This window comes from Corvus kubaryi, unplaced genomic scaffold (genome assembly GCF_017639235.1).
Source record: "Corvus kubaryi isolate FWS band 111438036 unplaced genomic scaffold, C.kubaryi_AGA036_p1.0 37284, whole genome shotgun sequence".
NCBI lineage: Eukaryota > Metazoa > Chordata > Aves > Passeriformes > Corvidae > Corvus > Corvus kubaryi.
This window is the reverse complement of record NW_024581088.1, coordinates 4982628-5006144: the sequence shown is the minus strand read 5'-3', so window position 1 is coordinate 5006144 and position 23517 is coordinate 4982628. Positions and strand designations below refer to the sequence as shown.

The 23517-nt window shown below is 50.0% G+C and overlaps 1 protein-coding gene across 4 annotated transcripts in view; it reads left to right on the top strand.

Moving 5' to 3' along the window:
* Window positions 1-769: 769 nt before the first annotated feature.
* DTX2 (deltex E3 ubiquitin ligase 2) overlaps window positions 770-23517 on the top strand; it is a 35212-nt gene continuing 12464 nt past the window's right edge. For 2 of the 4 annotated variants that reach the window (XM_042026008.1, XM_042026004.1), the window contains exons 1-5: window positions 782-848; window positions 3153-3418; window positions 5617-5997; window positions 10665-11250; window positions 19432-19490. In XM_042026008.1, coding sequence (XP_041881942.1) covers window positions 5691-5997; window positions 10665-11250; window positions 19432-19490 — 952 coding nt within the window. In that variant the 5' untranslated portion in view covers window positions 782-848; window positions 3153-3418; window positions 5617-5690. Of the gene's footprint in view, window positions 849-3152; window positions 3621-5616; window positions 5998-10664; window positions 11251-19431; window positions 19491-23517 lie in introns of all 4 variants that reach the window. The other 2 variants (XM_042026006.1, XM_042026005.1) reach the window with 2 other exon arrangements.

The window sequence follows — 23517 nt, the reverse complement described above, 5'->3', positions numbered from 1 at the left end:
CACACTCCCACAGAGGGTAACACACTCACATGGACGGTAACACACTCCCACGGATGGTATCACACTCATGCACACTGTCACACACACTCACACACAGCATCACACACTGTCACACTCACATCCCCACTGTCCCACACACTCGCACATACCATCAGCTCTCTCTCTCACACTATCCCTGTCACCATCATTCACACAATCACACTTTTCCACATCTATTCACACTCACCAACACACACTGTCACACTACCACAGATGCTATCACACATACACTGGCACACAGTCATTATCATACACTCACATGCACACTATGACACTCACACTCACTATCATACACTGTCACACACTATCACACACATTCTCACTCGCACTTTCACACAGTATCACACTACCACTATTGCACACACACTCATATCACTATCACACTATTACACTATCATTCACCATCACACTCATTATCACACAGACACTCACTATCACACAATCACATTCACACTATCACACTCACTATCACACACTATCACAATCACACACTCATTATCACACTTGGTCCCACACACTGTCTCACACACACACTATCACACACACATTATCACTATCACACGCTCATTATCACTATCACACGCTCATTATCACACTCATTATCATTATCACACTCATTATCACACCCGGCCCGCCCCGCCTCCCACTCACCGTTACTCTCCCTCACGCCTCCACCAATCACGTCCCTCCCTCCTCTTTGGCCCCGCCCCCGCCCCGCCCCTCACCCCGCCCCCCCGCGGCCCCGCGTGCGCATGCGCGGAGGTTCCGTGACCGCGGGCCGGGAGCGGCGGCGCCGGGCCCTGCTCGGGGTGAGGGGAACGGGCCGGGTGAGGGGTGACGGGACGGGGGGACAGCGGCGCCGGGACGGGGGGCGGCTGGGCTGGGCTGGGCTGGGCTGGGCTGGGCTTCGCTTCTCTTCTCTTCGCTTCTCTTCGCGGGGCGGGCACCCCCGGCACCCCGTTCCCTGTGCCGCGCAGCGCGGGCCGTTCGTGAGGGACCGCCCGCGCCGTTGCGGCCGCTTCGGGCTCGGCCTGCCTGGCGTCCCGGGGACACGGGCGCCGTTCCCCTCGCACCAGGCCCTGGCTCCTGCGCAGCTCTCGGGGCGGTCGGTGCCGCTCGGACACCCCCCGGCACCCGTGGTACCGGGGGGGCCGGTCGGAGCCGGCAGGCGGCTGCGGTGGGTGGCGGGTGCTGCCCAGGGCCGGGGGGAGCTCCCTGCGCCGGGCCGGCCCCGAGCCACCGGCTCCCCGAGGCGGGACCCGGCTTGGCCGTTCCGGAGCTCCAGGAGCTCCTGCCGCGAGCCGAAGCCGTTGGGGAGCTGGAGGGGCCCTCCAGATCGTGCCAGGTTCGCCCCTCACACATCAGTGGTCTCCCCACAAATAAATAACCCGCCTCGGTGCCCGGAAGGACCTAGGAATGGTCTGGTTGGACACAAGGTGTGGTGTGATCCCGTGCCCAGATGGAGTCCTGTGTCTGGGTGTACCTGCCCTCTTCTCGCTGCCTCAGCTTTCCTATTCACCCGTGCCCGAAACCAGCCCTCGGCTTAACTGACAGGCAAAAGCTTTGTTCCGCCTCAGTTGCTGTCTCTTTTTCCCCCTCCGAGGGGAACTCGCTTAAAGCTTGTTTTGAATGGAAGCAGTCCAGTTTTAGAGCAGCCGGGTTTATTTCTTCTGTTGTTTTGGCTGTCAACCCAGCCACCTTGTGCCGTGAGGATCAGCAGAGGCTGGGAGAGGGCAGGACTGGGATGGAGCTGCGTGCTTGGAGTTATTACCCTGACCCCCCTCTCTACTGCCGGGCTCTGTTCTTTCTCTTTGGTTGCTGCTAATCCGTGCTGGGTGCTTGTGTAAGGAAAGGTGTGTTCGGGTATGAGTTACCTGGCAAGAGCTTCCGACCCTGTTGCATCAGGTTCTGCTGTGCCCAGAAGTGCAGCTCAGCTGGTGCGGGGAGCTGTGGGGGCCCTGGCTGGGTGGTTTGGGGTCGGGGCGGGGAGCACAGGGCACCGGCAGTGCTGCTCCAGTCGTGCCCCCTGCATAGGGTCATGTCTTACAGCAGCCCTGTGGCCTCCCTGTGCTTTATGTGCTCCCCTAATCCCTGTGTAATCTCTTCCTATGGGATCTTTGTTGCCCTCCCAGTCCTGTCTCTCAAAGTGGTGTAGTGACGCTTAACAAATCCCTCCTGGGCACTCTCTTTTCTGAACAACCTGCTGAAAAGTCTCTATTTTACCAATCTGGTGATTTTTGTTTTTAATTCAGCCCAGCTCAAGAGCTCCCAAGGCTCTTTTTCTTTTCCAGGTGCAAGCTCTCATTTCATGAAAACTTTTATCAGCTCTGGCAATTCAAGTTCAGAAACTTAAAAAAGGAGTTGGCATTTTTAGAAATCATCTCAGACCCATGAATTTTAAGATCCTGCATTTAAAGTGAGAGAAAATTCTCCTTTCTGGAAGTAGAACAGAGAATTAAACACAGCTTTCAAAGGTTTTAATTCCCATTTTCAAGCTTTCTCACCACCATTTGCTGGAGCTTGAGGAGCAGGGAGTGCAACTGTTGGAAAACACGTCTGAAATGCACTCAGTTCTTTTCCTGTCCAAGTCCCCAATTAAAGCCATGTGGACAAATGTTTCAGAGGTTGTGCTGGGTGTAAAGTTCCAACCAAACAGATCCAAACTCAAGCTCTGAGCCCACGTTACCAAATATCTTCAAAGTGAAGGGCTTCTGGCTGGAATATTTAAGTCTGCACTTGAATTAGCCAGGGTTTTGTTTTCACTGGGGGAAGGGTGGCTCAGAGGATTTCTGACTGGAGCCACGACTGTTTGGTGAATATGAGCTTTTAGGGTTGGTGTGAATTTCAGCTTTTCAAGGTATTTTTAAAGCTTGAGGTGAAGTGTTGAAGTCCATCGGATTTGAGTAGAGATGTGAGCTGGGATGTGTAACACATCCCAAACTATGTCCCACTCTTCCCCAAACCCTTTCTGCCGTGGTGTAACGCTGAACACTGTACAAGCAGCTCCAGTATTGAATTTCTCAGCTTTTAATATTTGTGTGCTGCTGACTTCTCAAAGAGAAGTCAGGAACTGCAACTTGAGGCTTTTTCTTTGTCATTTGCCATAACTCCAGGACTTGTGTAATTCTGGCCTACTGATGCTCTCCTGCATTCCTCGCTTCCCAATCCATGCAAACAATTGCTGGCTCCAGCAGCGTTCAGCAAGAACTGGAAGGAGGCTGAAATACACCCCTCGCTCCTCCTTTGGAACAGCAGTCCCAGCGCAGGAAATATTTTTCCACTCTGATGGGGAAGTGAATGTTGGAGCACGCGACACTCACGTGCAGCCAGCCCGGGTACCTTCACGTGTGGTCCAGGATTCACAGCATCGCACGCCGGGGTGAGGGATAGGCTTTTGTCACCCAGCTGATACCCCAGCAAGTGTGAGGTGGCACGGGAAGGAGGTGGCTTTTGTGCTGCGGTGTCTTCTTGTTTGCATTTCCTGCTGCTGTTTCAGAAAGGAAGGAAAACGAATCGCTGACTCCCTCCTCACAGCCTCCCTCTTCTCCTCTGCTCTGCTTGTGGCTGCAGATGAATATTTGGTAACAACTTCGGGGGGAAAAAAAGTGTTGGTTTGGGGTTCAGAGCACCTAGTGCAGGTGGGTGGGACAGAAAATGCCACAGCCTGGCTTTGGCTTCGAGTCGAGCACGGACAATGCTGGTGGTCCTTGAGGTGGAGAAGTGTTGGTGTGAAACCTGCCATAAAAAGAACTGGCAGAGGCAGGTGTTGTATTTGATACCTTAAGTCTTAATTTGCTGTTTTGAGCAGTAAAATAAGTGTCCTTGGTGTGTTAGGGGAGAATGGATTGCAGGGAAAAGATTAATAGCAGAGACCAGGGTAGGATCTTGGCGATCCAGAGCGGTTTGTCACCAAGACCAGTTGAGCTGGGGGTGTTGTGTAAAAATCTCAGAGCAGCTCATAAACTAATTTACACTGAATTCCTGGGGAAAGTGTTGCTTTCCTCTTATAAATGCAGACGTGTGGGTGTGTCTGTTCTGCGCTCGCTCTCCTTCTCTGTCTTTTTTAAGCTATCAAGCCACACGGGCATGATGGATGGGACACTCCACAGAGCGTGGGATCTTCCCCCATCCGGCAGGAATGTCATTCTCTGTGCAGATGGCATCCTCCAGTGGAAGCCACCCACTGCTGCTCTGCCTCTTGGGAGACCTGAACTTTTCCATTGGATGAGAAGGAAGCTCGCAGCTCCCTGCTGACTGCTGAGAGTTAAGCGAGCAATCAGTGACGTGAGACCTCAGGAGGGAGAAGGCGAATTTATTTTAAAACAAAATGAGTTTCACTCATTCACAGCCAAACCCACCTACACACGAGCACCAACGTGGGGATCTCCAAGTGGTTGTCCAGCATTTGGACAGATGTGTGTCCAGATGGTTTGGACAGGATTTCTTGGAATGACACAACAGACAAGAATGTCAAATATCAGACCTCTGGTGTCTCTTGGTGATCATGTGATGCCTTTGGATCTGCTCTTTTTACATCCCTTGGGGGCTGAGAGTTGTGATCTGTTCTTGTTGGAATTTATTCACTGGCCTTTGTGTCTTTGTCTGGTGTCTTTGGGCTCCTACCCCTTCTCCATTCTTCCCTAAATCGTCTCTTAAGGGCTTGAGTCTCTGATGCAGATTATCCCTTGTTTCAAGATGTTCCTTGTTTTCCAACCTGAGAAGCTGCAGATAGGTGTGCTTTGATCTTAAAGACCTACTAAATCACTGCCCTCTGCACAGGCAGTTGATTATGCCCTGTGTTCCTCCTGGTTCTCTTGTACTCCTTCCCATCTGTTTTTTGCTGGGATTACACTCAACTAAAGTATGTGTACTGTGATTTGCAAACTGCATTAAGAATTGTCTTCTGGCTTTGTTTGCATGTATAATGCTGCACAGAAGGAGTCACAGACTGATCCTGGGCCAGAACTAAGTGGTCAGAAGCCTGAATGGAGCTGATGGTGTAGCTCTGGAGCTCAGATCAGTGTGAAGAGTTTGGGAACCACTTGTGTAACTAAGTCATTACTGTGAATGAGTGTTTGGCCAGCATTTGGGAGCTCACATTGGGGTGGTCAGTGTAATGCTGCCAGGAGTAGTGCTGAGCATGGGGAAGGGGCAGAATGGCAGCTTGCCTTGGCACACTCCTGGCTAGTGAATGTCTGTCTGAACTCATGCCAAGGCTTACAGGTCTGCCTGACACAGATCAGCAGTGGCTCAGGGATGGTTTGGTACAGATCTGTGGTGACTCAGGTGGTGTTTGGTGCCACAAACCACAGGAAGCAAAGTCTCAGTGAAGAGTGTTTGCTCTCAATTAGCAGAAGTTGCCAGCATTGGCAGGGAGTGAGTGGTGGTACCTCACTCACCCTCAGCCACAGGGTATTGAGGCCAGTCTGCTTCTCTGGAGTCTCTTAAATCCAGAGTGAATGTCCTCTGTGAAGGACAGAGCTTGTTTCCCTCTCAGATGGCTTGTGTGATATGGGTGCGGGTTGGGGGGATTTAGGACATCATTCTCAGCTCCCTGTGCTCTGTTTCTTGTTGCAGGTCCCCAGGAGAAAATGGTGTAAGGCCAGTGCAGCTGCCACTTCCAATCGCGGCGTTTCCAGACCTCAGGGAACATGGCAGCAGCTCAGGGATCGGGAAGCAGTTCAGCCGGGCCATCCGGACTGCCCAGTTCTGCCCCGGGGCACAGCAGCAGCTCCACGGCAGTGGCTGTGTGGGAATGGCAGGATGAATTTGGCAGGTGGAGGCCGTACCGAGGCAATGTCTGCAGCTACATCGAGCAGATTATCCAAGCCTCTCAGCAGAAGGGCCGGCGCTCGGGGTCGGGGCTGGTCAGCAGCATCCCTTTGGGACGTGCGGATCCCGCCTTGGCTCCCTATGTCATCGACATTCCAAGCTTGACACAATTCCGGCAGGATACAGGTAAGGGAGCTTCCCCACCCGTTTTGCTGGTGTGCTTGGGGATAAGCAGGGCCTCATTCTGTGGGTAAGAGCCCTGCAAAGCTCTGCTGTTTGCTACCGTGCTGGGCAGCTCTGTGAGCACATCTGCTGCTCTCCTGATGCTGTCTGCTGCCCAGTGTGGAAAAATCTGTGGAGCTGGGTGCAGGCAGACAGCTGTGATGTCTTCAGGAGCACCATCATGGGACCCCTGGAGCTCACAGCCTGTGAGCCAGAGCTCTGAGAGCTGGAAACTGCCCCCCCCCCCGCCCCATCCATTCACGATCACTTCCGTAAAAACGGCCTTTTTACGATTCCAACCCTCCTGCTTGAATCCCTTGCTCCCTCTGGAGCTGGAGTGCCAGCTGCTTTACCTTGGCATGCAGCCCTGCTCAAGCTGCTTGTGAGTGCCTGCGGCCCCCGCATGACACCAAAATGCTGCAGCAGAATATTCCCTCCACTTGTGCTGTGCGAGCCTGGCTTGCTTCCTCCCAGGGAGAAAGGTCAGGATGGGCTCAATAGCAGAATTGAGACCTGATTTTCATTCTCCTCTCTTCTGAGGTCACTGGGAGTAGCAGCTCAGAATCTGCTGAGATTACTCCTGCCCTCTTTTGCTCCAGATGTGAGCAGCTGGAGCTTAGAAAAGGGCCAAGGATGGAATGCATGCACTTCATCGCTGGAAAATCCAGGGAGATCCCAAATTACACACCCCAAATGAATGGCTGCTTTGGAAAATTTTCCATCCATCGGGTTCCCCTTTGCTGCTATCTCCCATCACTCCAGGAGACGGTCGAGCATCATCCCAAGCTTTAGAGAGAGGCATGTGTTGGTTTCTTGCCAGTTGAAACAGTAAATGAGCAATATTTGAATCAACTGCCAATTCTGACAGGAAAGGGAAGCGGTTGGAGCAAATGTGAGTGGTCATCACAGCTGCATCCGTGTTTTTATTCTGACCTTAGGCTGAGTTTATCTAGCAGTGTCCTGGGCAAGGTGAGGAGCTGTCTAGGCTGGGTGCCTTGGCAGGTGTGCTCAGCTTGGCCTGTTTAAACATCTGGAAGGCCAGCTGAGGCTGTGGCTTCAAGCAGTACAGCATGGACCACCAGGGCTGGCACCAGCAGCTGTTTCTTCCGTGTTTTTTTCATGCCAAACTTGTGAAGGAGCCTTCCAGCCTCTGGCCCTTTTCAGCCAGTGCTCCAACACGTGGACAGCAGTCCTAAGCTGTCTGGTGAAGGTGAGCAGAGATCCTGTGGGAGGGTGGAACGTGTCCCAGTGTGAGTGGGACATTCTTTTCCACATGCACAGCTGTCTGTCCTTAGAGGGTTTGTATCTCTTTAGACCCTCATGAGAGCTCTCAAAACACCCAGTGAATATTGTCCATTGCAGGGTAGTTTGGAGTAGTTCATCTCTGTGGGACAGTCCAGTTCAATTCTGGAAATGATGTTGGCTGGTATGATCTCATCTTTGCTTGGTCTAGATCTAAGTTTGAGCTGTTCATAACAAAAAGGCTGATTCTGCTCCACAGCTCTCCTGCAGTGTTTCCCATCGATCCAAAGGGATGCTGATCAGAGTGGCCAATGCTGTGAACCTCCCTCCACAAATACCTGTGTGCTCTGCAACGTGACTACTGGAAAAGCTCTCATATCCATTTCCATGGCCCAGTTCTAAGCAAAGCTTTTTCTCTCTGCAAAGCTCTGCCTTAAACGTGAACCTTTCTGAGCAAGCCGCCAGCTGAACTTTGTCATGTGCTGGAGAAAAGAATCTCTGCAGGAAACATCCCCATGAAAAATCTTTAAACAGTGCAAAAAATAGGCTGTTGTATTCTGCTCATTAGCTATTAGACAGATAAATAGGCTCTTCAAAGGAAGCCAGGGAGAATAACAGGAAGCCAGTGTTAACGGGAGCAGCGTCCCCAGCAGCAGGGAATGACAGCTGTGCGGGGGGGATCTTGTGGGCAGGATTAGCTGTGGGCTTCAGCTGCTGCTCGAGGCAGATTAGCTGAGAGTGAGTGCAGGGGAGCAGCAGGAGTTGTCCTCTCACCACAGCTGTTTGCCCACCCCGGAGAGGAATGCCAGTTTCCTTGCCAGCCTGGAGGAAGGGGGATGTTTTCCAAGTGCAGGGCCTTGCTCTTGTTGTTCACTCCTAAAACCTCTTTTTGCTGCTGTTTGAGGGTGTTAAAAACACAAGTTGCTTGCAAGTAAGTCCTGCAGTCCTCTTTGTGCTGCTTTTAGCTTCCCACCTGCCAGTGGAGCAGGGGAAGCCTTGCTAATCTCCTGAGATGTGTCCCACTGGACACCTTGCCTAACCTGTGGTAGTCCCCTTTTTCTGGGAGCAGGTTCATCTCTAAACGTAGTGTGTGTCTCACCATCTCATTCCCAGTCCACTTGATGGTGGTCACCTAAAAACAGAGACTAGACAAGAATAAGAGAATAAAAGTAGGTATTTATTTGAAGGGCCTTCAAAGGCACACCCTGGGCAGTCCAAAGCCTCCACCCAAGATGGACCCTGGGTCATGGGTTCTTCACACTTTTATAGGTTTGGTCCATTTGCATATCAGGGTTAATTCTCCAGTTATAACTTCAGTTAATGATGTAATTACCCCGAGTTTGCCCCTCCTCTCAAGGCTTTAGTTTACACATTTTGGGGCCTGAGACAATCGAGGTATCCTTGGAGAGCAAACCTAGAGAGGGTTTGTTATGTCTGACCAGCCTGAGAGAGCAGTAACTAATGGGGCCACACGAAACTTCAGAGTTACACACCAGGTAGTACAGGACTTGAACAATATAAGAGTTAAAACCCAAGGCATCACAGTCTCATCCCTAGTCCTCCTCCTGCTCAGGGGTTCATTCCCGAAGTTATCCACCTTTTGAGGCTGTGGGTTTGTGTTTCTGAAACTTGGCAGGACTTGCGGGATAGGAGCAGTCATTGCTAGAGTTTGCTTTTGGTTTTTTAGTCTGCTTTCCCACTAAGATGTCAGTTCCAGGCTGGGAAGGTCACTTTGGTTCTGCTGATACCTTCTGCCAGAGGAAGGTCTGGTCCCACAGGAATCCTGAGCACCATGGTTGAGCTATTGGGGAGGTTGCTGTGTTTCACTGGCTGCTAGAAGTGTTTTAAGTGTGCTGATGAGATGATGTTTGCTGGCTGGTGTCACTGGAGAGTCCTGCTCTGCAATAAGCAGGATGCTTGGTGCTGCTCTGGAGCCGAAACACAAGCCCTGGCATTCCTTGGTCTGGCACATTCTGCCTTTGAGAGAACCTTAGCCTTTGTGTTAGCTCTGGAGCTTTAGCAGTGCTGAGATAAGGACAAACAGCTTCCACAACATCCCAATACTATTGGGTAGAATAACAGCAGCATGATCCTCATGGCAGCATCCAGGCAGGCAGAGCCTGAACGCAGCAGCAGTTGGATTTTGGCAGTGTGGAGTCCCATGAGGGCTGTCCTCCCTCTTTCTTGGGATGTGCATGTTGGGTGTGAAGCTTGCCTGGATTGCCTGTGCACCACAGAGTCACCAGTGGTATCCTAGGGCAGTTCTCCTCAGGCTGTAGGTGTGGGTAGTTGGAAACATGCAAATTTTCACCTGGGGTCCTGGAGCATAGTGCCATAACTCTCATGATCTCTTTAGAGGCTTTATTTTTTTTTTCCTCTTGGTGCTGTTCTTTTAACTCCTCCTGTGTTGTAACAACTCACTGCACCCCAGTTCACCCCCACATTCCTAGATCCCCTGACTTGCTTGTCCCGCAGCTTTTCCTGCTCCTCTTTCTCTGTGTGGAATGCTGCTGAGGGTTTTTCCTGCTGCAAGAACCCATTTTTCAAAGGTTTCAGAGCTTCTGTCCTGTTGGGTGGCTTCCTTCCCTCTCATTAGGCTGCTGCTTTTTTTGAAGTAAGGGATAAAGTACCCAAGAATGAAGTCATCCTGGAAAGCCAGGCTCCAGGGGGTTTGAGCTCCAGCTGTCGCTGTCGAGTTGCCTTGCAAGAGTAGTGTGTCTCCTTCCATTTCTCTCCCTTTGTCTGAACAGCTGCTCACTCCAGTTTTCAAGTTACTTCATTGTCTTCCCCCCTCTAGTCTTGTTCTCTCTCCCAGCAGTCAGGAGCCTGCAGAAGTTTGCCCTTCTCCAAAGTCCTTGCCCCTATGGGATTTCACCCACTCTCCTAAGAACAAAATTGCCCCGACCCTTGTGTAACAAAGTGGGCGTTCAGCCCCTTAAGTGCTCCTACAAAGCACTTCCCGATGGTGTCTTGTCTCTATAGTTACTCTGTTGTCAAGGCTGTGGGAGTTGGTTTTTTTTAACCAGATCTGTGCCTCAGCCTGATTTTTTTGTTTTTTTACTGTTTTTTCCTTTTAACGTCAGGGAGGCATATGTGATCACTGTGCCTTTGTGCTTGGGTGTGTCTGCGTCTGCATCCTCTCTCCTTCTCTCCTTTCCCACCCTTCCTCCTAGCAGCTTTTGAACCTGCTGCCAGCCCACAATCAGATTTGGCAGAGGGACAGGGATCTCGGAGATGTTGCATTTCTCTAAGCTTCATGAGCAAACCCAGCCTTGTTGAGAAGAGAAGGCAGCACAGATCTGTGCAGAAACAAATCCCTGGTACAGCATCCCTCTTGGTTCTCTGCTCACTAAATTACTGTGTTTTTTCTCCCCTCCTCTCCCACACAGGGACGATGCGGGCTGTCCGCAGGCACGTCTTCCCAGGGGACTCTGCTGCCGGGCAGGGCGTCATGTGGGAGTGGCAGAACGACGATGGTGGGTGGTCCCCCTATGAGATGAACGTCTGCGTGTTCCTGGAGCAAGCCCATGCCACCAACCACCAGCGAGTCGATCTCGGGCCCTTGGGCTACAACTACGAAGTTGACTTTGTGGCTCAAGTCCAGACCAACAAGACCACGAGGTTCCGCCGCAGCGTTCAGAGGCGTTTGGACGCCCCGTACCCGGTGACAACCTCCACCACACCCCTTCACACAGGGGTGGGATGTTCTTGCCAGCAGTGCTGGCCAAACAGCGGGACTGGTCCCATCACCACACGCTACCGTCACTCCATGACAAACTTTCCCAACTCTTCCACTACTCATCAGGTTCCTGGGAGGACAGCATCAGTAAGTTCCTCCAGTGTCGGCTTCGTGCCCTATAACAAACCCGCTTTGACTGGAGCAAGGTCAACACCAAGACTCAATGCACAGAGCGCCTTGGTTTTGGCTCAAACTGGGAGCCTCAACACAGCACTGGCAGCATCTAATGGAGTCAGGTACAGATCCCAATTCACCTTTAAGTACCATATGTGTGTCCAAGAGATCTGCTGTGCTCAGGTCTGCATCATCCTGGAGCCTCTCTGTCCCAGAGGACTTTACAAGGGTCTTCTCCCTAGGACAGAGAGGTTTGTGCTTGTATATCCAGTACAGTGGATGAAAAGACTTCTCCTCTGCTTTCTACCTCTTTTCTTCCCGTTTGAAACATAGTCCCTGTTTAGTGGTCTCCCTGAACCACAGGGGAATTCACTCAGGTTGAGATTCTGAAGGTTTGAGAAAATTAGTAGTGATCAGTGGTATTTTGGGTTAGGTTGAAAAACAGCTTTGAGGGGGACCGAGTGAAGGAAAAGGGGACTTGTAAACACATTTAATTCAAATTAGGCAGTAGAGTGGAACACTGCTCTTCATTTTAAGCTCTTCCCCTTCAAGGAGGGACCACAGGACTCCTTGCATGTGGCTGAAACCTCATGAACTCTGTCAAAATCAGGTGTCCAGGCTATTTTCCAGGCTAAGTGGTGATGCAGAGCAGAGGTGCCACTGGATCCGTTTTCACTGTGGCTCTTCTCTGACAGCTGAAACCAGTGTGCACCTCAGCCTGGGGTTTCAGCTCCTATCAGCTAGAGCTGAAGGAGGGCTATATTTGCACCTTACTGTTGGGGGAGGAAGAGCTTCACTTCTCTTCAGGCCTTTTGGTTGCTCCCAGCTCAGTGAAAAGCAGAGGCTTGTGGTCTGAAAGCCCGGCTCCTCTCCATGGCATGGGCTGCTGGGGCAAGCCACAGTGGGTTATCCCACTTTCAGGATCTTAATTCTTCCTGTGCACAAGCCCTTGCTAGCAGAGGTCTGTGTGGCCTGTCTGTGGCAGTGCTGGCACCGAGTGTCTGACCCAGCAGGGGCTGGCTGACTGCTCCCTCTGTTTGTGAGTGGCTGGAAGTGGCAGGGCCTTGCACTCACTTCACTGGGAATAATCCAGCTGTTGAACCCCTGAGAAACTGCAGGGGAACTTGCCAGGGCTGACTTACCTGTCCAAGTAAGTACAGAGATAAGAGATTTAGCAGAGTGTTGGAAACACATTCTGCTAATTGCACAAGGCACAGGAGTTTGAGGTTTGTTTTGAATCTCATTTGTGCTTTAAACAAGACCGTGAATCTTGAGATGTTAGTGTTGTATCAGGACTTTCCCTCTTTGGGGTCATCTGAGTGAAATGACTTCTCACGTCCTGTTCTTCTTTCTCACGGTCTTTTTTTGGTGCTTTTTTTCCACCTGGTGATTTTTAGTGTTGCCTTGAGCATCCACAGTGCTTCTCTGTTCCAGTCACCTTCGAGTAGGGCTGAAAATCGGACCTCAGTACTGCCTGCAGGAGCCCCCAGTAAGGCTCTTGCTGTCTCCTGAAGAAGCTGCCAAATTCCCCCTCTTGCAGGAGTTACTGGTGGGTGTGTGGGGCCGCTGGGCTGCCTGGAGCCCCCATCCTTCCCCAAAGGATTTGCAAAGTGATTCAGGGTGGGAAGTTTGAAAAGGAAGAGCCAAATACTGCAGCAGTTGCCCCACAAGCCTGTCTGGAGCCGATCGGGGTCTGGGGTACGTGGTGTGCTACTGGTGGGGGGACTGGCTGTCCTGAAAGGAGGGAGGATGGGAGAGGGTTGCCATGGGCTCCTGACCATGAACTGAGCCCATGGCCCAGGCAATGCTGACTGGGAGGAGAGGGATGGCCAGGAGGTGCCCAGCAGTGCCGTGGCTGGTTGAGGTCAGGCTGTTTGAACCTGTTTTGCATCTCATCTGTTTGTGTTGTGGAGGAGGTGAGGTGGCTGTTGTCCTGGCAATCATCCCTAGCCAAGCCAGCCTTTCTGGGGGATGCAAAGGGATTGTACAGCTAAATCTGTGCTGGGGACAGCAGGACATGCCACACAGGGCAGGTGGCAGCTCTTTGGATACCTGGGAATGTGTGAGTGCTGTCAGACTTGTGTAAAACCCACATCCCCAGTGAGCCCCACTCCCCGGGCTGTCTGTTCCCTTGGGGTGTGATCCTCAGTCCTTTGGGATCAGTTGTGCCAGAGTCGCTCTCCTTTATCCCTGCCAGAACACAGGGGGACAATCTCTGTCTTCCAGCAGTGTGCCATATGTGAAAGGGACTTTTTCATCCCCAGCTGACAGCTCTGGATGGCTTTTCCCTGGGCTAGGATTGAGTCGGAAATGCCACTAGGTGGGTGTAATTGCTCCTGGCTGGGGTTACAGTCTTGGGCTCATGAAACCCATGTTCCAGCAGAAAATCCTTTAATTTCTGTGAATTAGGGGAAACCTGAGTAGCAAACTCTAACAATGTGTTTCCTTTAATTCCTAAGCCCAGAGCATTCCTGGGTTATTTTATCCTCTAGGCTCCCTGTCTTCCCCCCCTCAGACATAGCATGGTCGTTAGTTCCCCTTCCCTTGCAGTCAATGTCCTGTATCACCCAATAGTCTAACCTTTTTGGCTAATTATCCTGCGTTAATTATCCTGCCAAGGGTTTCTGGCTGTGTTGTCTTAGCTGTGATGTGCAATTCCTGTGTTGGGCCATGCTCAAGAGACCCAAGGGATGGGAGCACTGGACCACGGTGGATCCTCTGGTGTCTGCTAAAGGTTGTGTTGTGTTGTGTTCACCCCACAAGCTTTGGCTCCAAAGCAGCCCTGACAGATTTCTTGCTTTTACAAAACTGCTGATCTCCACAAAACTTGCAGAGGTGGCTGAGCTGCAACTGGCAGGGGGGCTCAAAAACTCGTTGGGAGAGACTGAAAGGCAGTGTAGTTGTTTACACCCAGTTTCTTCAGGAAACACAGCTAAATATGGCAGCACCTCTCTCCTGCAGGGCTGAGAACAAGGTGCAGTTCGTCCTGGAAAGCTGCCTGGGTCCCTGTGTGGCTGTGACAGTTATTTCTAGCAGGCAAGCAGGCAGGGATAGCCCCCAGAAGGGGCATGCCCGGGCTGCTGTGCCACTGAGGGTGATTAAATGTATTTCCTGCTTGCTGGAGGGTGGGTGCTGGTGTGAGAGCAGGCGGAGCTTCGGCACTGCCAAATGCACTTTAATTTCCTCCTGCTCTCAAGAGGGTCAAAGCCACTGGAAAACCCAGAGAGGAGTGCCAAGGCTTAACTAGATGCTAATATCCTTGGCTTTGCTGCTAATGAATTACATACATGTGGGCAAGTTACTTTGCTTCTTGGTGCATTAGTTTCCTCTCGTGGATTAAACACAGTTAATGAATCCAGCCTCTCTCACAGGCAGTGCTGGAATCTGCACATGGAATGTGCCATGGCTAGGGTTGTGTCCTTATCTCAGCACTGTTAACCAGATCTGGGAAGCAGGGCTTAGCTCCCCAGGATCCCAGCCACCTCCTGGCACATCCTTCCCACCCCACATGGGAAAGCATCAATTCCCTAGGGCAAGAGCTCCCCTGTTCCTGCACTGTGCTGTCTAATTACAGAGTAAGACCTCCTGAAGCACAGTAAGGAGTGCCCTGCTTGTAATATGAGCGACTAAAGCTGCAGGAAGCAATCTTCTGAGGGATATTAATTAGTGTCCCAGCCAGGCAAATCCCTACAGTAGCTCTGCAGGCTTCTCTGAGCTTATGTGGCTTTGGCTGCTGGTCTGGACTGTGCCTACAAATAAGGCAGGCAGCTCAGGGGGGCAGGATTTTGTATAAAACCAGAGGGAATGGGGGTCTTGGGAGCTGGAAAAGGATGCTGGCAGAATTGGGGTGTTCCTAAGAAAGGTCTGCTGTTGCACCCCAAAATCCCCCATGGGGAACAACATGCTTTGTAGGATCAGGAGGGACCCTAGCCAGGGCCTTTCCTTTTTTCTTTCCACCTTTGTATCCTTCACCTTTGTCTATAGGCATTCCCATGAGCTCCTTGGGTGGTGAGGAGCTCTCCTGGTGCTGGTTCCACTGTGCCCACTGTGACTTGTCCTGCAGCCCTTTTAGCCAGCTTGGTGCTACCACCAGGTGGGGTAATTAATGTCACCAGACACTCAGGGAGCCCTGGGAAGGGGTTTGGACCTTGAGGTGTTGTGGCAGCACTTAGTGTGAAGCAGGGCTGGATGCTGCCCTGATCTGTGAGGAGAAGTACTGGCTATTCCCCAGAGGGCTACAAAGATGCTGAGATACAGAGATCTGTGGCCATGATACAGAGATCTGTGGCCTGCTGATTGTGTGCAGGGGAGAGGAAGGAAGAAAGGGTTATATCAGGTGGAGAGGATGAGTTCCTACGGGCTTCCCTAATTCTGCTCCTTTAGGATATTGTGTATGTGTGGCTCAGGTGATGGCTCCAACCTGGCCACTCAGTGTTTGAAGTGGCAGCAGCCCTGGATTCCAAGCTGTTGACACATTTACTCGCTGGACTTGTGCTTTGCTGTCTCACTGGTGTTGCAGATTCTTGAAATTCTGGAGAAGCGAGTGGGTTTGCCATGCTGAAATATCCGTCTGCCCTGCCTGCTTCCCATAGCAGAGTGCCTGGGAACCAGCGATGGGAAATCTTACCAGGATCTTCTTGCTGAATCTCCAAGGATACTGTCTTGTTTTGCATCCTTTTATTCACAACCTGGTGATCCCTGTTACACTCAGGAACATCCAGCACACAGAGCAGTGGGAGAGCAGGAGCTGCAGTGAACAGCAGGACAAAATTGGGCCAGGAAGGAGGAATCAATACCAGGAAACATTCAGAGAATTCAGGCGTTGACTTTCAGGTGTTGCAAGCACAGCCTGAACACTTGGCCAGGAGTTAAAGGCACTGCCTGGCAAGAAATCTCTGTGGGCAGCAGGAGCAGGTGCCTCGATGGATCCTTCTCATCTCTCCACACTGCAGTGCTTGCTCTTGCACTGATGCTGCCAAGATCTCCCTTAATCAAAACATCCGTTTTTCTCCTAACGGAGCTGTTTTCAATAAATCAGCAGGACCTCTCCCCAGAAGCCAGCACTGGTATGGTGATGCTTGAGCTTGTGCTGTTCCATTATTGGATGCACAGCCCATGTTACACTATAATAACAATATCCTTCCCTGTTACCTCATCCCCTTCCCCCCCAAAACCCCACTTCAGACCCAGGGGGGGCTCTGAGTAACATTTCCTCACCTTTTTTGGCACAGCAATACTTCCTCCCACACACTGTGGCTGCAGACCTGCCCAGGCAGTGTTGTGGTACCTCAGAGCAGTGTGGATTTCCCTTGATTTCATCAGCCTTTGGGCTCTCTGCTGTTGTCACAGACCTCGAGGAGTGTGGCAGCCCTGTTCCCATGCTGCAGAGTGGATGGGTCAGCACATCCCACAGCACTGTTAGCTGAGATGCTGCTAATGAATGTGTGTATTTAGTGAAATAAGAAGTATTTGGTTTCTCCCATCATCACATCGGTTGGCTCAAAGCCTCCAGCAGCCAAAGCTGACACACTTTGCCTTTACCCCAGGAGTGCATCTGATCAGTGACTGTTTCCTGGCTCATGGATGGTAATTTATCTGCAGTGCACTCACAGCTTCCCAAACTTGATTGCTTGCAAATGCATCAAGTACTTACCTGTTTCTCTCTGCAGACCTCAAGGGCTCTTCTCACTTCTCTTGTGGTTTAACCCAGCAGATAGTTAATCACCACACAGCCCCTCAGCTCACTCCATCCTCCCCCAGGAGGATGGGGGAGAGAATTGAAAAAAAAGAGGTAAAAATATTGTGTTAAAATAAAGAGAGTTTAACAGGACAGAGAAGGGAAAGAAAGTAATGATGCTGATGATAATTAAAATGTACAAAACAAGTGATGCACTAAGCAATTGCTCACACCCACTGACCAATGCCCAGCCAGTTCCCAAGCAAGAGCCCTCAGTAGTTTTCCCCCTGCTTTCTCTTCTGATCATGGCATCCTGTGGTCTGGAATATTCCTTGGGGCACTTGGGGTCAGCTGTCCCAACTGTGTCCCCTCCCAGCTTCTCGTGCCCCTCAGCCTCTGCAGTGGTGGGGTGGGGTGAGGAGCAGAAAAGGCCTCACTTAATGTAAACACTGCTCAGCAACAACTAAAACATCCCTGTGTTATCAGCATTATTCTCATCCTAAATCCAAAACACAGCACTGTACCAGCTACTAGGAAGGAAATTAACTCCATCCCAGCTGAAACCAGGACAACTTCATACAAGTTCTGATTCATGGATGACTTGGATTTGAGCCTTGCAATGAGGAAAGAAGAGTGCAGAACTTCTCTGCCATCTTTTCAAAGCGTGGTTACCAGTGATTACCTTCCCAGGGCAGCTCTGGGTTTGCTTTCTCCAGCCTCAGGTGTAATGAGCCCATGCTCCAGCCTTTTGGGAGGATCCCCTGCCCCCACCTCCTTTCCTGGCACAGTGGAAGGTTCAGCTCTGTGCTTTATTTTATTTTTACCTTCCATGGGGAAGTGAAAGCGCCCAAGGTGCTGCTTCATCTCAGGGCATGACAATGAAACACAAACTCTTCATTATCTGTCACATGCAGGGTCACAGGCTCAGTGGTGTCTTCTTGGCTTCTTAGTTGGAGGAGGAAGTGAGGGAATGTCCAATGTCTCTGGTTTTTTGGGAGCAGTTCTCTCAAGTTCCTGGTCCTCAAGTGTCTGCAGCTGGAGAACAAGGAGTCCTGCTCCTTTCCATCCTCTGAAGAGGATTATAGGGGCAGAGATGACGCAAAGGGCTGAGATAAACAAGTCAGGAAGTACCTGAGAAAGAGCTGTGACTAAGAGGGTGAATCGGGAAAGAAAGAGAGTCATTAAGACATCTGATTTAGAGCCCTTTGAAATCACGGGGAAGATTTCCCCTGTGTTTGATGGGTTTGAATTGTAGCCACAGCAGTCCGTTGCATCATTTGAAGGCATTGCAAAATTTGGGGCAGCAGAAGGGAAAGCACAGACTTTGAAAGAGGCGGAAGGGAAACCTCTGTGGTCTGGAGAGCTTTATAAGGGTCTGGGGGTGCTGGTCTCACTTGGCCAGGCTGCCAGAGCTGCATCAAGCCCTTGGTCCTGCCTGGGGCTCTTCAGGGAGTTCAGAGCACATGTGGGAACCCATTCCAGGAACCCATTCCAAACCGTGGCAGGTAGGAGAGAGGAGAGGTGGGGATGCCTCCCTGTCAGGGGTGGAAGACAGCCATGTGTCACTCAAAAATATTTTCAGCCCTGGTCATTGTTATGGAAATGTGAACAAAGATTTTAGCAAGACTGAAAGGAGGGACCTTTGTGATACCGTTTTGGGCAAGGCAGCTCTTGCATCCCAGCTGGACAGAAGAAGTTTTCCCCTAAATAGTGGGTGAGATTTGGGCTCTTGACCACCTTAGTCTCTGAATTCCTAAGCAGCTGAACAGGTTTCTGTAATTTTGGAGAGCCCATGGAGATTGTTGTCTGAATGCACCATGTATTAACTGCAGCTGAGGTGCATGAGCCTCATCCATCCCAGGCACATGGGCCACCTGAGACAAAGCCCATGGGTGGCTCCTCTGTGCCAGCATGTTGGATTTCAAATGTTCCTGCTCTGCTCGTGTGGATCCACCTTTCTTTCTCCTCTAGTGACCCCCACATCAGTGTTGATGTTGCTGCTCCCCTTTCCTCCCTAACTCCTGCTGCCAGCTAATGGCATAACCCTGGCTGCCCACGTATCCCAAACTCGAAGTACAGCTGCCAGCACTGCCAAAACAAGTAGATGAGGACTCTAAAAGGGATGTTGGGTGTCCAAATTCTCTTGATTTCCAAATAAAAATGGGGGTTAAGCTCTTCTAAGTCTCCTCCAGCTTTTCCTCCCTTGTCCCCACATCCCCCTTGGATGTGTAGTGCAGGTTGCCTGCTCATAGGAAGCTCTGTGGTGGAGTAGCAAGAGCAGGGATGTATCACAGGATGAGAGCAGGGTCCAGCAGGAGGAATGGATGACTCAGGAGGAGATGGGGCTGGAAGTAGCTACATACAGCATAGCCCTAAAGCCCACCTTGCAGGTAAGTGAATCTAGGAAAGAGTTCTGGTAAGGACACAGCTCCTTAAATACAGCTGCTGGACCAGTGGGAGAAGGGTGCATGGGTGAGGGTCCCAGCTGGGGCTCATCTGAGCAATTAATCCCTCTTAATATATCCAGGGCCCTGGGCCTCAAGAGGGAGTAGTGCATTGCTGAATTGTCTCTGTTTTGTTTGTCTCTGATCCTTGCTGTTAAAGTCATCCCTTTTTCTCTCTCCAGTGCCCAAACCCTGCCTGTCAAGATGTCTAAACCCAGCAGAGTGAACCAGGCCCTGGCAGGTAAGAACCCCCCTGTGCTTTATTTGCTCAATCCTTAGGATGAGGTGAGTGAGAGGTTTGCCTTTCTGTGGCACTTACTTTCCATTTTTGACTTTTGGAAAGAGTCAGAAATGCTGCTGGCAATTAAGGTTTTAGACCCAAAGACTTTCTAGAAAAGCAAACAGGGCAAATCTGGGGGAGAATAGGATGGACAAGCCTTAATAACTTTTTTTCTCATGCTGAGGCTTCAAAGTAAGTGGGATTGTTTGAGGCATGGCTGTTCATCATCTTCTGTACATGTGGATGAGCAAGTAGCAAAGGAAGGGGTATGTGAAGCAAGCTCAGTGCCGGCTGCTATTTTCTGCTTTTATAAAGTCAAAGGAGAGAAGTGGTGTGAGATTTTGTGTGGTTTTTAATATGACTTTTTACAATGTGGTTTTATTTAAAAAGCTCAGGTGGTCTTTAGCTTAAAGAGGATTGTGATGCCTTGTGTTGGGAAAGGGGAGAAGTTGAATCAGACATTGTCTCCTGGTGCAGCAGAATGTAGGCTTGCTTGTTATCCAAACCTGTGAACACAGGACTAAATATACTGAGAAGTGTGTCTGGGAGGGATGAAAGTGCCAGTTTGCAGTGCTCCTTTTCAGAGTAGATTTGCCTGTTAAAGTTTTGAAATGGCATTGCCTTGAAAATGACAATTTGTGCTGTCCTCTCCCAGTGGAAGCATTGCTGTGCCAAAACAGTGACTCTGGTATGGTGGTGCTGGGGAATTTGGGTGCTCTGCCCAGAGCAGAGGTCTCTGTACCAGCACCAACTGTGTGCTCAAAACTCTATCATAACCTGGTAGAGGAGTGGAAAACATCTGATTTCTGGTATTTTCTGGAGTTTTGTGTTTCAGACACTACAATATGTCTGTTAATCCTCTCCTTCGTCTGGCTCTTGTCCATGCATGGTCTCTTGAGGTTATTAGCTCCAGGGATACCAACCTTTGCTCCTGAGCAAGCAGAGACAGTTACATTCTTGTTTTTCAAGGCAATGGTTCCCACCTTATTCCAGAAGGGTGTTTGGTCTCTTCTTGAGTGCTAGGTTTTACCCTGTGTAAAAAGGATCCTCAGGATTGATGTTTCCCTTCATCTAATGTTGGCACCATCATGAAAACTGCCTTGCCTGTATCTGTAGCCAAACTGGCACTGCATGAAGACTAACACAGGTGTCCCCTGACAGCATGCAGCCCATCTGTCTCCTCCTTAGCAAATCGCTGTGGAAACGAGGTGTAAAGTCAAGCTCAGACCTTGTCTTGGTGGGTGACCTGAGCAGAACTCCCCTTGCTTATAACAGCTCTGCTTTTCATGCCCTGGCTGTTAGCACTGACTGTGTAATTAGGTACTTAATCACATAAAGGTAAATAAAGCACAGAGCTGAAGAGCTCTGATGAATCCAGGCTGTGTTAACTGTGATCTCATTCTCCATGTACAAGAGGTGGAAGAGGTGAATGTGTGTGGTCTGTTTATGTCTTGTGGTGCCACGTTTAGATGTAAAAGGCTGCAGGAAATCCCAATAGAATAAACCATTAGCCACCATTTAATACAATAAAATGGTTAAATTTGTACTTGGTATCTCTGTTGTTGCAGTCTGGGGGTGTAAAAGAAAAGATAATTACTCATTTTAATACTCTTTACCTCTCCCTGAGGCAGCCAGCAGGAGACACACAGGAATGCAGGGAAGTGCAGAAGCAACTCCTTGGGGTCTCCTTCAGATCGATGCCTTTACAGAACACAGCTTTGGGTGCTGTGCTGCCTTTTGCCAAGTGTCCCACACCTCAGAGGTGCAAGGGAGGAGGGAAATCTGAATTTGAGTCCTCAAAGTCACATAGAAGCAGAGGAAAGATTAATACAAGTTAATTAGGGAGCGGAAGGAAAATAAATCTCTGCGGATATTTCTGGTGAAAAGCAAGCAATGGAGTTCTGGTAAAAAGAAAAAGTTTTGTTGAAATATTAATTGGCTGGGTCTTTAGGGACACCTTCTTCCTCTCTATGCTCTGCTTTCTGGTTTTAGAACCTCTTCTGGGAAGTGGTATTTTGTTCATAATTAAAATCCTGCCGATGGTGTTCAAGTTACTCGTTACTCAGGTGATTCTCTAACACAGGCTGGGCTCCTTTTGTTCCTCCAGTCCCCACTGCATGACTGCTTCCTACAACATCAGTGGAGAAGGGTGGGGGACAACGTTGTGAGGGAGAGAGAAGTCTCAGACATAAATGAAGGAGGCTTTATTTTGGAAAATGTGTCCAGCAGTCTCAGAACCCTTGGTCTCTGTCCCCTGGTGCCTCAGCAGCTTTAGCTCCGGTTTGAAGCTGGACAGATACAGCCCCTGAATCTCATGGGTGATGTTGAGAACTGCTGCAGGTGCATCTCTTGGATGCAGAGAGAAGCTGTGGTGGCTAAACAGGAGATGAGGAGTCCTGTGAGTCTGAATTAGAAGCTGGGTTTTGTTTGTGTGATGGGTGCCTGGAGATTTGAGTCAGGGATTTGTAACACTGTCAACCCCACATCTTCTGAAAGCACCTCTCGGGATCCCAGAAATCATGAAGCTGACTTTAAAACCATGTTTTGTACAAGAAAGTACAATTTTTTTCTTTGCTTTCTGCTGTTTTAATCCTTCATGGTGCATGTGGAACTTGTCTTTTAAGCTTTTTCTTTTCCCCCAAGTATTTGATCAGTACAGTGAAATGCCAAACAGGTCTAAGCAAACTGTTTAACCACAGTGTTGGTGTTGAAGGATCAGCTGGACTAACATTTCTTGGGAATAAGGGAGTTTAGCTGGTGTGCCTTGGGGCTGAGGGGTGGCAAGGTGCTCTTACAAAGGCCCTTCTAATGCTATTGTTTAAGATGAAATCTGAAAAGGAGCTTTTTGTTAAATAAAACCGAGCTTTTCTTGTTTGCATGTTTCCTGGAGCTGGGGCATTTGGGAATGTGCTAACCATACTGATTTTGCTGGTGGATACAATTGTACAAATGCTTTTCTGAGATCTCACATTATCTGAAGGTAAGCTCTGCCCTGTACCAGCCTGAGGTCTGTGCAAATCCAGGCCAGTGACCAGAGCTGGTGGCCAAAGGGGCATGTTGGGCTGGGTGTGACTGTGTGGCCAATACTCATTACATAATGTCAGGGTGTTTTTCCTGTGCTCAGCTTCTGTACAGGATGTTACAAAAAGTCCCTTATTTACACAGCAGGCTGAAAAAAGTTGGTGGATGTTGTCATAGCTCCAGTGAAAATAATTTTACCCCAAGGAGCCACTAATGTTGTGTTTCTGGCCCAATAAGAGGCTTTGAGCAAGACAAGAAAGGCAGTTCTGCATGTGGTTATTGCACACATAGAATCAGATCAGATCCCAAAGGATTCTTTGCAAGGTTTTCTGTCCCCTTCCTCCTGCAGTCCTTGCAGGGAAGAAACCCAGAGCCCAGTGGAAAGTGTGAACATAGAAAATAATATTTTTCAAGCTCCTGGACTAGCTAGTGAGCAGCAGGAACTCTCACAACAACTCTCCAAAGCAGTCTTAGTCTGGGCAAGCTTGTCATGTTGCAACTTGTATTCAGGTGAGAATTTATCCGGGGCCAGGGCTCCACTTGCTCCTGGCATAACTCCACACATGCCTGGAACAGGTTCTGACTTGAAATTGTTGTGTCCACAGGTCAGAACTGGATGCTCAATCTGCCCACGTGACTTGTGTCTGTACTGTTTTGGCACTTTGTAGGAAAACACCCTCTCACCTAAGGCCTGGCTCAGAGGATGTCCCTTCCTGGGGACTCCAGTCACCCAGCTTGTGGGAAGATTGTTAATGCTGAGATTTCCAGTATTGCATTTGAACTTTAAAGGCAGCATAGCATGGCTACTGGGGGTTGACATGAGGCAGCAGAGCATAACACCAGAACCTTTTTGAATGCTCTCTTTACTTGAATCTGCAGAAGATGATTCATCGCATGTAGCTCCAAAGGTAGCAGAAGCTTAAAAACTGGCCAAGAAAAGGTAATTTACCATTTATACCTTTTCTTG